General features: G+C 46.0%; 1 protein-coding gene across 2 annotated transcripts; it reads right to left on the bottom strand.

Annotated features, from left to right (window-relative positions):
* Positions 1–5,511: 5,511 nt before the first annotated feature.
* Positions 5,512–9,349, bottom strand: LOC136546443 (uncharacterized). Of its 2 annotated transcripts, XM_066538417.1 has the most exons (4): positions 8,824–9,349; positions 7,402–7,600; positions 6,174–6,637; positions 5,512–6,056 (listed from the first exon to the last, which is right to left on the bottom strand). In XM_066538417.1, the coding sequence occupies exons 1-4, from the start codon at positions 9,200–9,202 to the stop codon at positions 5,752–5,754; spliced, it is 1,347 nt and encodes a 448-aa protein (XP_066394514.1). In that variant the 5' UTR covers positions 9,203–9,349; the 3' UTR covers positions 5,512–5,751. The 2 variants fall into 2 exon arrangements, with proteins under 2 accessions (XP_066394514.1, XP_066394513.1); XM_066538416.1 differs by having other exon boundaries at positions 5,512–6,637.
* Positions 9,350–15,682: the final 6,333 nt, after the last annotated feature.

The raw sequence follows: 15,682 nt of genomic DNA, 5'->3' as shown, positions 1-15,682 counted from the left end.
GAGACCAAATAGAAACGCTATCGAGGCACTCCGTATGTGGTGTTTCAGAGAGAGGGATCCTCCTCCAAAAAACCACGCCATGTCGTTGGCATCGGAGAGGGCGAGTCGGCGCCGATCCTCCCTAGACTGCTAGGGTCCAAGGGAGACACCGAGCTGACGCTCAAGCCTCTCGTTGTTGAGAAAGATGGAGGGGAGAGTTAGGATGGCGGTATGAGCCAAAGCCAACTCGCCTCCCACCGTGATGATGAAGTCTAGGTTCCCGAAGCACATGTGTGCGCCTGGGACCCAGCTGATACCGTGGCTAGCCATCCGTGGCCTAATTTTTTTATGTCGAAACACGCAAAGGTACCCTACCTGGCGCACCAACTGTCGGTGTTTTGAGTAAACACCAACTAATAAATTTATATTTGTTGCGCGTTAGGCCTAGATGGCGTGCTAAAGGACACAAAGTTTATACTGGTTTGGGCAGAATATCCCTACGTCCAGTCTACTACTGCTCGTGTTATTAGCACCAAAAAAGGTTTATAGTAAGGGGTATAAATGGTCGAGAGAGGGATAGGTCCCAAGTCTCTGATAGAAAGGTCGCAAGGATGCCAAGAGCTCGATTGCTGCTTGGCTGTGTGTTATGTGATGCATTGTGTGTGAAATAGATCCCTCCCCTTAGTGGGGTCCCCTCCCTTTTATAGACCAAGGGGGAGCAGGGACTACAGATGGGAGAAGGAGAAAAAAACAGAGGTAGAGAAGGTCCTTCGAAGGTGCTGGGTCTTCCTTTTCCCTTAAACCGGCCCTGCTGACATGGCAGACCATGCCAGGGATAGCATGTTCGCTGATTCTGATAGGGCCATGCTCTGGCTTCATTTCAGCAAGTGGTCACGTCCTATCCTACTCCAGTGGATGGTGCGGCGTGCCATGGTGTCGAGCTGTGACCCTATGGGGAGCAGACGGGGAAGTGACTATACGTCCGTTACTATAGATGATGCGAGTTCTCTCCTAGATTATAGTGGTTGTCGTATGCTTATGTCAGGATCCATGTCCGAGGGCTGATGGCGGCGCCCACAACACTGTAAGATAAAAGTCGGTGCCTACAACACTGTTCAGGCTCTATCATGCCTAGAGGGGCTTAAAGCGCTCATCCCATCGTATCCTGATGGTACTTTCCTATAGGCATGCAGGGCATGGTCCTTGGTACTATAGTTGACTTGAATGTCCTATCTTACCCTATGCTCATCATTATGAAGGAGCAGGGTGCAGTCGTCGGGCGAGGCGGAGCTAGCCCTAGGACGTCGAGCGAGGCAGAGCCTATCCCCGGGATGTCGAGTGAGGCAGAGCCAGCCCTCGGGGGTTAGGCGAGGCAAGGCTAGTCCCCAGTCGTCGGGTGAGATAGAGTTCGCCCCTAGACGTTGGGCGTGGTAGAGCCCATCCCTCAGGGGTCGGGTGAGGCGAGGCCCATCCCTCGGGGGTCGAGCGAGGCAAGGCCAGTCCCCGGTCGTCGAGCGAGGCGGAGCTAGCCCTCAGCCATCGGGCGAGGTGGAGTCTACCCCCAGATGTCGGGCGAGGTGGAGTCCAGCCCTCGGGGGTCGAGCGAGGCGGAGTCTAGCCCTCAGGGGTCAAGCGAGGCAGAGCCAACCCTAAGGGGTTGGGCGAAGCACGGCCAATCTTCGGTCGTATGGACAAGAAGTGTAGCTACGTTCTTGTCTGTTTGAAAGCATCAACATTTGATGGTTTTTAGTTCCACCTCATTGGGTACCCCAATATTAGGTCCCCGACACCTCCCATCCAGAAAAGCCTCCAAATGAGTATTCTACTCCTCCGTAGGCTCAGGGGCTACTATCGGGTATCGATATTAGGGATACCTAAAGCGAGAAAGTTAGCGCCCACGCTGACTTCCCCGGGTGGAGCAAGACGCATTAAAAGGTCTCACCCGACCCCTTGGGTGCGGGCTCCGTCTCACCCAACCCCTTGGGTGCGGGCTCCGTCTCGCCCGACCTTGAGGCCATGGGGGTCTCGCCTAAGACCGTGGGCTCCGTCTCGCCCGACCTCGAGGCTGCGGCGGTCTCGCCCAAGACCGTGGGCTCCGTCTCGCCTGACCCCAAGGCCGTGGGCTCCGTCTCGCCCGACCCTAAGGCCGTGGGCTCCGTCTCGCCCGACCCCAAGGTCGCGGGCTCTGTCTCGCCTGACCCCTTGGGTTCGTGCTCCGTCTCGCCTGACCTCAAGGCCGCGTGCTCCGTCTCGCCTGACCCCTAGGGTTTGTGCTCCGTCTCGCCTGACCCCAAGGCCACGGGCTCCGTCTCGCCCGACCCCTTAGGTTCATGCTCCATCTCGCCCGACCCCTTGGGTGCGGACTCCATCTCACCCGACCCCAAGGACGCGGGTTCTATCTCATCCGACGGGGACCCATACCGCCGCCAACCACTCCAGGTCCAAGCGTATGGGCCTGGGTCAAAACTCTAACACCAGGGAAGAGACTGGCATGCCTCGATGTAACTCGTGGCCACGATAGACCATATCTGAGGATTCACATCAAGAACAGTGTCGGACGAGCTGGTGTTGTTCTGCCTAACCCTCGTACGAACGCTGACAGGCGCGTTAGTTCACCACGACGTCCGTCAGGACGGAATAGAACGCCATGACCGGCAGATGACGCCTGCGCATGGTGCTAGTGACGAACAGGGCCACGACGTGGAGACGTCCCTGTTGAGATCTACAGGCTCGGCGGGACCCGCACAAAGGAGAAGAAGGACCCGGCGATCCTAGAAGCCTTCCTCTCTCTCTCTTGTTCTTCTCCTTTTCCTCCGCTATAACCCGCGCTTTTCCTTCACCTATAAAAGGGGAAGCAGGACGCCCATGAAGGGGGACGGACCACGAGATAAAAACACACGAGCATGACACGAGCACACGGCTGAGCAGCAATCGAGCTCTCAGCACCCGATCACTCCTTCCACCAGAGACTTGGATCCTTTCTCTCTCTCGCCTGTTTATAACCCCTACTGCAAACCAAGTGCCGGTAACACGAGCAGCAACGAACTGGACGTAGGGACATTTCGCCCGAACCAGTATAAACCATTGTGTCCTCCAAGCACACCATCCGAGCCAGACGCGCAAATATAAATTTACTCATCGGTGGTCCGAAAACATCGACAACAACATAGCTAGAGGACTTTGCTATGGTACTCCCACTGCTCCATAATAAGAGGTAAGATGTCAAACAAATTTTAGGTTTAATTTTTGGAATACACACGGCCAGTAAGTAAACAATTAAAGTATTTAAAAAAAAGAAAAGATAGGAAATCTCAAGGCCTAAAATAGATTGATCTTTGTCGGGTAGGTTTCTAGTTGAAATGCATTTTTTAAACGAGTCAGACAGGAGAGCTGCCGATTATATTAAAAACAGATAAAGCCTAGACTGGGCAAATAAAAAGTGGTATAACTCCGGTCGGTTGGATTGGGCCATCAACACGCACCGAACTCAAACTCAAGAGAATACGAAAAAATAACAACTCTGGCCGGTTGGAATGAGACATCAACCCAAGCCACACATGCCGAAAACTCAGCACAAACACACGCTTGACAATTGCAATGCATATTAGATCTAATTGATAGCTATCTTGTATACTGTTTTTCTTATCTTCAAGAAAAAATATAAGTGTATATTTCTCCTATTACCTCTTAGGAGGTAATATGTGATAATAGTCATCTAGACTATAGTTGTTTTATAGTAGCAATACGGATGTAATCACGTAAATGTCCCCTTATGCGGTAGAGTTGCATGCGAGGTGCATGTTCAATTTGTGCATGCCCTATCCTACAACAAAAATCGTTTTGTATAAATTGTATATCATGTTGTGAAATTTTCAAAAGAGAGTCAAGATATTTTCAAACTAAATTGCTTATTTATTCAAAAGGATTTTGAGAGGGAGAGAGAGATTGTTAAAATTGGAAAACTATCAAATGTCATCCCAACTCGCACCCTCTCCAGCCAGTCTTAAGGTGCCTCGTCAATGGCATTTGTACTGCAAACTTCCATGAGCGACTGTTTTTTTTTATATAAAAAAAAGTGAAGCAGTACTCCTGCACTATTGTTTTGAAAACTGTAAAACCTCATCGAACCTGCGCTCACCCTGGCAAATGACATGGGCGATGGAAACTCGCGTTCCTGTTGCGATCTACTCTGTTGCGTTCCTGTTCACAATGGGATATGGTCATGGATATGTGATGTGTAGGCTGCCAGAAACGGCGTGCATTCCTGGCTTCCTGCACGCTGCACCCTGGTATGGCTATTGTCCAATCAAGGTGTCGGTTGTCAGGTTCCATGGCAGGGTGACCTTTGCGTCAACTGTTAACTCGTACGACTAGGTCATGTTTAGCTCCACCAAAGGTGTGTTTAGTTCCACCAAATTTTCAACTTTGACACTATATAAAAAGAAAATTTCTCGTCATATTAAATTTGTAGTACATGTATGGAGTATTAAATGTTGACAAAATCAAAAACTAATTGCACAGTTTGATTGTACTTTACGAGACGAACGTTTTGAGCCTAATTAGTCAACGATTGAACAATTATTACCAAATAAAACAAAGCTACAGTGAATCCGCCGTCGCGGGCCAACTAAACCAGGCCCAAAATCAAACTTCGGCACTATAAAAAAAAAGATTCCCCGTCACATCAAATTTGTGGTACATACATGAAATACTGAATATTGACGAAATCAAAAACTAATTGCACAGTTTGGTTGTACTTTGCGAGACGAACGTTTTGAGCCTAATTAGTCAACGATTGAACAATTTTTACCAAATACAAACGAAATACTATAGTGTGCTGCAGGTGTCTACAGTGATTTCGACGTCGCCGATTCCATGGACCTAAACATGGCCCTACTCTTTCAGTCAATAATAGTCAGCCTGTTCGTTTGGCTATGGCTCGAGTATTTTTTTCTCACATAAATCAGTCAGCAGTATTTCTTTACGAACCAGCAACGAAATAAAACAGCCAACGCTGAGTATGTCTAGGACAAAATACTGTAGAGATACTGTTAACTGTGTTGTATCTACTTTGCGTCAACAACTGCAACTGCCAATAGTAATTGGTACTTCATTCACTCAACAATAGTAGCTACAGTACAGTACTCCGTATTTTACAGTAATCCCGTACAAAGTATTATAGTAACCCCGTACAAAGTATTATAGTACTCCCTGAAGGCCTAAAGTGAGGTTGCTACTTGCTGCAGCTAAGGGAATGTTTGGTTGCTTCTCATAAACTTTAGTCGTTCTTGGATGTTTGAATATATGGAGTATTAAATATAGACTAATTATGAAACTAATTATATAGTTTGTAACTAATTTACGAGACAAATCTTTTAAACCTAATTAATGCACGATTTAACAATACGGTGCTACAGTAAATATATTTAGCAATTAATGTTCAATCATAGTCTAATTAGACTTAAAAGATTCGTCTTATGAATTTCGTCTAAACTGTGTAATTAATTTTATTTTTTATTTATATTTAATGCTTCATACATGCGTTCAAAGGTTCGATGTGATGAAAAATCTTAAAAAATTTTACAAAATAAAGTGAAACTAAACGGTACCTTGACTCAGCGTTCCTTTCGTTGATGTGGCAGTGTTTGCCACACAAAAGGGCCCTAACTATACACAAAAGGGCCACACAAAAGTGGTCGTATCTGGGAAGACCCAAGTTCCTCTACTCGACCGCCGACAAACCCTCAATGCGGGGGCAGATGCATCACCAAACTATGGAGTCTGGACGACGTCCCACTGGGAACCGTATGCGATCATCCTGCGGAGCCGATCCTGTCTCTGAAGAGACTCCCATTGGCGGGCTTCCAAGAAGGCATAATAGTTCAAGCTGGTTCCCTCGGGCATTAGTTGCATCTGCATCCCGTACTCCCTGACCAAACTCCTTCGGTATTCGCAGGCAAAGTAGTCAGTGTTGTTTCCTAGCGGTTCAGCAATGATTCTCCTTTCATACCGTGGATGCCGCTGAGGAGCAAGCAAGCTGGGGCTTGAGGTTCTGCCCATTGGTGAAGGAATGCGACCTGGAGTGCCCAAAGCATTCATCAGCGATGACCCTGGAGTGTTGAGCAGTGAACGGGCAGTGCCCGGTTGATGAAAATAAGGAGCCCTCGGTATGCCAACGAAGCTTAGTGGCATACCTGGCTGTTGCCTTTGATCAACTACATGAGATGGCAGAGTCATGGGCACCGGAGCTGTGTAAGCTCGTGGAACAAACTGTAGCCCAGACCTTGGCTGAACAAGTGGAAGAGGATGGCATGGCCTTGTGTCGCCTCCAACGGATGAGATTGCTCCAGCCCTTCTCCCATTCCGTTTCTTCCGCTTCTTCAAGTCTCCAATTTTGAACTTGAATGTGAAAGAGTTACCTAGCGGGAAAGGTTTGTCACAGGCTGGACCATCTCCTTTCTTCTGGCGATAACCGGGATAGTCTTCCATTTGGAAACCAACTTTCTCAACCAAAATAAGCGAAAACTCAGCCGCTAGATCCTCAAGACCCCATTCATCGTAACACTTTCCTGTCTTGTGACTAACATGGATTTCACCATAAGGCCGAAGTAGGTGGCGTGCATTGCGGAAAAATTCCCTCACCAGTTCCTTGTGCAAGCTAAAAGGTCATAGCAACTGGTCAATAAGAATTTAGATGTATTATTCGAAAAAAAACAATAAGAATTCAGATAAGGAACATAAAGCTGCTAAATGAAGAGACGTAAATTTTGGATAGGTTCTTGTTGTATTCTAAAAGCAACTGTCATAACAAAATAAACCATCTGGATAGACTTGTCCATCTTTTTTCATTAATCATGTGTAGAAACTTCTATTGACAGATTACAAGTACAATTTTCTGTAGTGTACATTGAGAAGGAAATAAAACCCATGAAGTGCTGCAAATAAATCCCATGTGCAATGCAACAGTTCATGAAACCAACAATGTTTGTTCTCAGCTTATTCTTGGAAGATTTAAAGCATATAAACATTCTCTTGCTTATGAACCATAGAAGTGAAATATGATATCTGCAACTTATTTTTGAAGGCATATGTAAGATGTTTTATATTCTTATTGCAATCTTAAGAACTTGAAGTTCATCTAAGAACAAGTTTTTTAGCAATGACAAGTGGTGGTTAAGATGGAAATTGAAACTGGAACAATTTGATTGAGGTTCTATCTTCTATCCAATGTCAGTTGAGGCTATAGGTGTACTAAACGAAAAAAGCATAACTCTTCATATAAAGATATAATCAAAGGAATACTAATCAACTCCAAAAATCATGACAAAACTAATCCACACGAGCAACAACAATGAGTTTATGAACACAGGATTTAAAAAATAGTTAACTGCAAAAGAGAAAACAACAAGATAGCGCACATACTTGATCATGTACACCTCATACTCTTTTCCTTTGAAGCCAGCATGAGGAAAGTTAAAGACAATCCGATCAAACCGTCTGTTTTTCAGGTCAGTGTGCAACTTCATTGTCTTCACGTCAATGCCATGCAAAACAGTAGCCCCCAAAGTTTTCAGGCCCGTTATATTAGACTCGGCTTTGCTGAATTTCTTGCGCAGAGCCTCTGTAAAATTGCCCACGAGATATAGAGAGGAGATAGATAAGTACAACTAAAAAAGGATAAAAAATATCACACAAACTATCCCCTTAAGATTAGGTAGGTGAGTCAGCTCAGTCCTACATGTGTCTTGAGCCAAAACTAGACTCAAGCAAACAGGAAATTCAGGTAGTACATACAAATTTTCTCGGACAATTTTATTAGGTAACCTGATATAAGATTATAGGTGCAGGTGGGTGCGTGGTGCATGCGCAGGGGATTTCTAGGCACATTGGTATTGTTCTAGGTAGCTATTTTTCTTCACTTTTCTTTCCAATCTGGTCATAAAACAATTGATTTGCTCACGTTGTGCTATTGTTAACCTTGATGAAGAGAAGTCGCTGATACATTGTGTTGGAGGTGCAATAGCAATGTGCAAACAACAGGCAAGGTGTTTCAAACATCTGATCATAGGAAGGGGTCAGGATAAAACGAAGTAACAAAAACTAGACCTTTTCAACTGCACAACCAACATGTCTCATAAACACACATTGTACTCGACCACTTAACAACATTGAAACTCCAACTATGTGAAATGTGAAAGGCAGAAAAACAAAGAAAGTAGCAAGAGTTCTAGCTCAAAGGTATATTCGTAAATACTTATACTGCTTCTCCATTCCAAAATGTAGGTCTTAGTTTTGTCCTAAATCAAACTTCTTTATTTTGCTCAAGTGTATAGAAAAATATATTAACATCTATAATATCAAATAAATGCACCATCAAGACCTATTTCATGGTGGATTTAATTAAACTAATTTGATGGTGTAGATATTGGTGCATTTTTCTATAAACTAGAAAAAAGGTCAAAGTTGGGGAAGTTTGACTTAGGACAAACTAAAACAATTAAACAACCTACATTCGCAATGGCTGGAGTACGTAGTAGTAGTATGAAACAATGTATGACGCAGAAGTCTGGAGCACCATCACTGATTAGAGAAGTTAACTAAAGATTTTTTTAAAATCAATTTAAAAATCTTTCCCAATAGCAAGAAGTCCATTTCAGGTTAACCTTGATCTCAATGGAGCAAATGCATCAAATACACGTATAACCAATGCCACATCCGAATCGTCGAATCAGCCCCATATGTTTCCGTATCCAATGCACAAAGGGCCGAAAAGGGCATCGCCTAATTACCACTAATGCCCAGCAATCACCTTTACGAGGCACGGAAGAGCGAAAGCGGACGAACCGTAGGTGTCGAGCGACGTGGCCACGAGGTTGGCCCCGGAGCCAAACCCTGTGGCCAGCGCCAGCGAGAACGAGAAGTTCCCGTCGCCGACGAGCAGTATGCTCTGCGTAGAGGAGTATTGTCCTAGCCACTTCTCCTCCTCCTCCTCCTCCTCCTCGTCATCCTCCTCCTCCTCGTCCGCTTCCTCCTCCGCCTCATCCCCTTCCACGGCGATCTCCGCCGCCGCCGGTGCCCCATCCACGGGCGCCTCCACCCTGTTCCCATCTACCCGCATTCCCAGCGCCCCTTCCTCTGCCGGCGCCGCTCCCTCCTCCCTCGATCCGCCGCCGTTCGCCGCCGAGTCGTGCCCTACCGCCGGTGAGGTTACCCCGACCGCCATGAGCTCTCGTGGTACAGTGGTAGTGGAGCGGTGGACGGAGACTCCCGACTCGGAGTCCAAGCGTCGCAGTGCATTCAAAGCCTTCTCTCGGGGGGGTCTCGGTCCGGTGGGGCCCACACGGCGGATGAGCCCCGGCGGTTGGGCTACGTTCCGGAATGGCTCGGTGGCTTCTCAAGGAAGGAAGACCGAACACGATGAGACGTCAATGATACTCACTCCGTACTTAAAAAATGAAAATCGTTTTGACGACGATCTCCGAAGCATAACTTTTATAAAAATATTTATCAAAAAATAATATATATAAATTTTTGTGAAAATATTTTTCAAGATAAGTCTATACATATGATTTTATATTTTTAAACTCAACGACTTAAAAATTATTCATGATTTATATTTTTAATATTTGATCAAAGACTTATCAAAATGATTTTATTTTTGAGTACGGAGGGAGTAAGACTTAAGACAGTGCTAATTAAGTCCGTCTCGTATTTGACTTCGATGGGCAATCGTGTCCCAGCTAAATATCGATGCATTTCAGCGAGACATGCACTCGATGAGACGAGGATTTCGTTGCCGTATGCACACTTGCTGATGGGGCAGAAGTGGCAGAAAGGATTTACATAAAAAATTATGTTTCTTTCTCACTCTCTCTTTTTATTCAGGGTCCGATGGGCAAGAAGCTGGCTAAAACATTTTGCATTAAAAGGTCAGGGAAGCATTTATGAGATTTGGCCATTTGGAGGGAAAGTAATTACAGCACCGACTATATTAGACTCAAAAACTATATTAATCACGAGGAAACGATATAATTCTAACATTCAAATATTGGTCCTGTTTGGCTTGCTGAAACTTGGCTGAAAGTGGCTGAAAAACACGGTTCTGGCTAAAATATTGTGAGAGAAAAACACTATTTCGGCTGAAAAAAGAAACCGAACAAGTCGGATATAAGGTAAGCCGAACGGGGCTATTATAAAAAAGAATACAACTCTAGCTGGTGGGATCCTTAACTCTGTATATTGTTTTCTAAAAAAAAAAGAGTGCAATATAGGGGTGAATTCAACGGGGATTGTCTCCACTGGATAGTTGTGGCCACATGTTGTGAATTCATGGGAGTGTTCAGCTGCCATTATAAGTCATAGTATAGTATTTTTCTCTTCCAATAAATTAGTCGTATAAATCAGCATAAGCGGCTTTACGAACAGCTAAACAAAGCCCAGGACATGTGTTCATATGCGATCATCCAATGTATATAAGAAAGTTATAGTTTTTCCTTTTGACCGCTACTCATGAATTTTATAAAAATTCCATGTTTTGGATAATTGTGCATATATGTGTGTTATGATCCGCGGCAAGTGGTCAAGGCTACCCTACGGGGACTATTCTTACTTGTTTCCCCAATACAGTAAATCTTTATCACACTCTGGTGCTCCTAGCGCTTCTCGCACTTGATCTGGTGGTCGTTGATCCTACGCTGTCAACGGAGGTGCCAGGATCATGATACTCCGGGTATCTCAAGACACCGATAGGCTAGCTGCTCAGGCGGCTCAGCTAACAGAAACTACATAGCCGAAGCCCAATTACGCCTCATGGGCCTTAGGCCACACGCTAGCAGGAGCAGTCCACCACGACCTCTCCCCTCTCCTTCCGCTGCATGCTTCACAACCTCGTTCGACCTCCCTTCTGTCTCGACCCCCAAGAAGGGATGAGGAGAGGTCGGACGCTAAGTACACCTGCTCTAACAAGGACAGGCACGCTCCACTCACTCCGCTAGGACTGAGGGGACTGCCATCGCTTGATACGCGGGATCTCGGGGCGGACGCCATCCCCGCGTAGCCCTGCGTAGACAATACAACACCGTGATGTAGTGACGTCTGGTACGACACTGCACCGTCCAAAGTTAGCCCGACAAGACAGGCGTACGTCCCCACCCACTATAGGATGGGCGCACGATCCTGGCCTCGACCTCGCGAGGCCAGCCAGGCCACCACAAGCCTTGACCCCATAGACCAGGGCCGCGGTCCACGGCGCCACAATCCAGAAAGGCGGCAATAGCTCGAGGGCGGCTACCTGCTCCCTCACTGTCGCCACGACACCACTAGAAAGATAGGACAAGATGATACGGACCACAATGCATAGGACAGTTGGCCAACCACCACCATGCCAATAGTGCCGTCATGACCGGCACTATGGCATCACGCCGTGCCACGTCGTGGCATGGAGAGCAAGACCACGACGACGCCCACGCCTGGATGTACGATGATGCCAAGACAAGATAGGATGCCATGCCCTCCAAGCTCCTTGTTCGCCAAGTTCCTTGCCAGCCAAGATTAGTAGTTTCTCCCTCCCTCAGGCTCACGACCACTTGGGTCGGGAGAACCCATCTCTCACATGTAATCTAGCCACCAAAGTCCATATAAGGGGAGCCAGGCCTCCATTCCAAGGGGTGAATGACAGACTTGGGAAACTCCATCTAGGCCTTCGTTCTCCTCTTGCCTCCTACCTCTTTTCTTTAGCTTACACACCCCATTGTAAGAACTTCAGAGCATTCAAACGAGGAACACGCACTCGATCTTTCTCAGAGACTAGACGTAGGGCTCCTACCTAAACCAATATAAATTCCTCATGCCTTTGGATGCTACCATCATCTTCCTAGAGCAGCATGACACACGTATAAATTCACTCATTGGTTGACAAAACATCGATAGTTGGCGTGCCAGGTAGGGGGACAATCGCACACTCTCTTTGTTGAAAAGGAAGTGATGGCTTCTTGCACCTATGGTGGACTCGCCCACAGAATGGCCTCCAATGGTTGCATTCACCTTGGGAACTACGAGTTCATCAGCGTCAATGGGCCAACACCCACTTATGCCTTCAGCCCCATCCAGGCACCCTAACTTGGAGACCTGGACGCCGTGACCTATGGCGAATTTGCTCCTAGAATAGCCCCTAATGGCTGCATCCCGAAGCTTGCACACCCAGGAGGACCAGCACCCTCCTTCGCCCTCGGCCCTGGCCAGGCCCTCTGATGCAAAAACTTGGACACCGTGGCCCACAACGGACACACTCTCAGAATGGTCCCTAGTGGCCGCATCCCAAAATTCTCTCACCCAGGGGGACCAGCGCTCCCCTTCACCTTTGGCCCCGACCAGGCTCTCTATCTCGGAGACCTAGACTCCATGGCCCGTGGCCGACTTACTCCTAAAACGGCCTTCGACGGCCGCATCCTAGAGGACATCCACATAGGAGGACCAGTATCCTCTTTCGCCGCTGGTCCCGGCCCACTTTTCCACCATGGAAACCTAGAACCCAGAACCTTCGATGAGCTCACCCACGAAGCGACACCTGACGACCGCATCCACCTAGGAATCATGAGTGCGTTCACGGCAATGGGCTGGCACTCGCACTCAACCTCTGCTATGACCTAAAAGGGTGCTTCATGATCTCTAGCGGATCAATCGCCAGCTAAAAGGACCTAGGATGCCACCTAGAGGGGGGGGGGGTGAATAGGCGTTTCTGAAAAATCAACACCTTTAAAAGCGGAAACGATTAGTAATAGGAGTTTCCAAAATGGAAACTCCAAATCAGAGTAATACCACCCCTCACAAGTTAGCTACAAAGTATATAAAAGATACTAGATAAACCTAGGGAGCTAAACAGCTACAACCAAAGAGCTGAATCAAAATGCACTAGTTAGTTAATGTCGGAAGTCCCGACAGTTTGGGTCAGAACTTCCGACGTGTCAGAAGTCCTGATGTTTGGGTCAGAACTTCCGACGTGTCAGAAGTCCCGATAGTTTAGGTCAGAACTTCCGACGCAAACTGTCAGCACTTCCAACCCCTACGGGAAATGAACTACAAGTGCTAAAATGAACTTTGTGATGCCGATAACTTACAAACCCACTTCCTAGTGGTAAGGTAAGGTGTTGGGTCACTCTCTTGACGTTGATAAGCCACCACTCCGTAGATCAAGTCCCAAACCCTAAGAAATATCTAGAGAGAGGGAGACAACCAAATACAAGTAATTTCGAGCAAATCACAACAACAACAAGCACGTGGGAGATAATAATTTATCCCGAGGTTCGGCAGCCCCACAAAGGAGCTCCTACGTCCTTGTTGTTGAGGTGACCACTTTGGTCGGAGTCTCTTCCACCTCCTTGCCTCACTCAAGGATACCACAAAGGTCACTTGAGTTTCTTCACTAGAAATCAAAGGTAATACAAACTTTCCAAGGCTCTTCCACAAGATGGAAGCTCTTGGGCGACGCCTAGCCGGCTAGGGGAAAATCCCCAAGAGTAACAAATGCAAATCAAACCGGCTTGATGAAGAAATCAAGTGCTCAAGCTTGCTCAAAGTGATTTTCTCACTCAATCCACTCTCCAACCACTCAAACTCTTTGGGAATCGAAGTTGGAAGCGAAGGAGAGAAGAGTGGCGAGCCTAGAATGCTTGGGGGCTGTTTTGGCCGAGTGTTCGTCGCAATGAAATGAGTGGGCCACGGTTAGAAGAGAGGAGAGGGGTATATATACTCCAAGGCAAAATCTAATCGTTCACATCTACGTCAGAAGTTCCAACGCAGATCTCGGGACTTCTGACATATGAAGAAAACACTATTCATGCGAGGTCAAAGTCCACTCGAGATAGCCAACGTCAAAACTCCCGACATGAGTTAGGACTTCTAACGGTCGAAACTTCCGACGAACGTCGGGACTTCCGACGGGCACAGACAACAGGTCAGTAGAACCATCGATGCCGGGACTCTCGGCTTGGGTCGGGACTTCCGATTGTCGGGAGTTCCGACTCACGTCGGGACTTTCGACGTCCACAATCACCGCGCAGGCTGTGACTGGGAGTCAGCACTTCTGGTAAGAGTCATGACTTCCGACTGTCGGGAGTTCTGGCTTACGTCGGGACTTCCGACATCGATAGCCATAGAAAATTATTCTATGTGCTCATGAAGTGCTAGAGTGTCTCTCTTTTGATTAAATTATTATGCTTGAGCACTCTATCTTCCTCAGACCACCGAAACTTGCATCCCTCTTAATAGTATGGCATACCTATTAACTTAAGATAAAAAGAGAAACGAAATTAAACCTTTTGAGTTGATCTTCTTTAAATTGATGCCGTGTCTTTCAATCTTCATCAAGTGAGGGTGCCAACATGTCAATATTGATCTTGTCACTTCAGCATAGCCATCTTGAACACGTGACTTGATTCCATTCATCAAATATGAATAACTCCAAATACATCAAGTCACTTTAATCAACTTGTCTAATATAGATTTGATCCTCCACATCAATATGACCATCATAGCTTGATTAGTACCTCAACTAAATGCAAATACTTTCTTCTTCACCCTAGCTAGGTTCCTTGGCCATCAAGCCGTCACTTGCCCTTCACCCTTGCTTAGTACCTCAAAGCCTTTTCTTGCTATCTTCACCATCTCAAGCCGTCAAGTCACATCTTGTATTAAATCAACCATTCATTTGTATTGTTGCCTTTTTCATTTCAATTTAGCAAGCTTCAAATATGAGACTATTCCATATGCAATCCCTCATGTCTCATTAATTAACTCTTATCGTGCTTGCTTTCACATAGATCATTGAAATCCCATAATAAATAAGCCTTTGCATGAATTCCATTTGCATTGTTGTCTTGTGCTTGAACTAGATTGTTTATACAACAATACATCATTTTGGCTTTATACAATTTCATCAAGTATCTGTGAGATAATCAATTTCCTATCTAACACTTAGCAAACATGTTAGTCCTTTAATCGTGTTGTCATTAAATCATCCAAAACTCACTAAAGGGCTAGATGCACTTTCAATCTCCCCCTTTTTGGTGATTGATGACAACCCGATTAAAGCTTACAAAAAGATATAAACAATTAGGCTTTTGGATTCAATGATTTATGAGAGGCTCCCCCTTAATGTGTGCAATTTGAATTGAATTAATAAATGACCTCAAATGTTAATTTGTACATACTAAAACACATAGGAGACCCCCCTTAAATCATTGCATCCATGGGGTGCAAGTGTGTGTCAAAATAAAAAAACCCATGATGCATATGACATGATATATCACACAAGACTAAACAGAAAGCATCACACCATACAAAGTCACTATAAAACATGCATGGTCCTTATGAAAGTAAATACATCATATATATCACACACATAGCACTCATCTCAAAGATTTCTCAAGTCATATCTCTCCCCTTGTCATAGCTACTCTCCCCCTTTCATAGCTAGACACAAGGTTGCACTCCTGAAGCTTTAAACATATCCCCTTAAGCTTTCATCTCTCTCCTCCTTAAGCTTTAATCATATCTCTCCCCCTTTGTCATCTATCACCAAAAAGAGTCACACAAAGCACAAAGGGTGCTTAAGGTTCAAACTTTGTACTAATCTCTCCCCCTTTGTATTAAACTCGCCCCCTTTGTCATGGCGTGGGTCATATTACTTGTCACTCCCCCTTTGTCA

The sequence above is a fragment of the Miscanthus floridulus genome, chromosome 3 (genome assembly GCF_019320115.1).
Source record: "Miscanthus floridulus cultivar M001 chromosome 3, ASM1932011v1, whole genome shotgun sequence".
Lineage (NCBI taxonomy): Eukaryota > Viridiplantae > Streptophyta > Magnoliopsida > Poales > Poaceae > Miscanthus > Miscanthus floridulus.
Note: the sequence above shows the minus strand (reverse complement) of the source record. Positions and strands in the feature narration are given on the sequence as shown.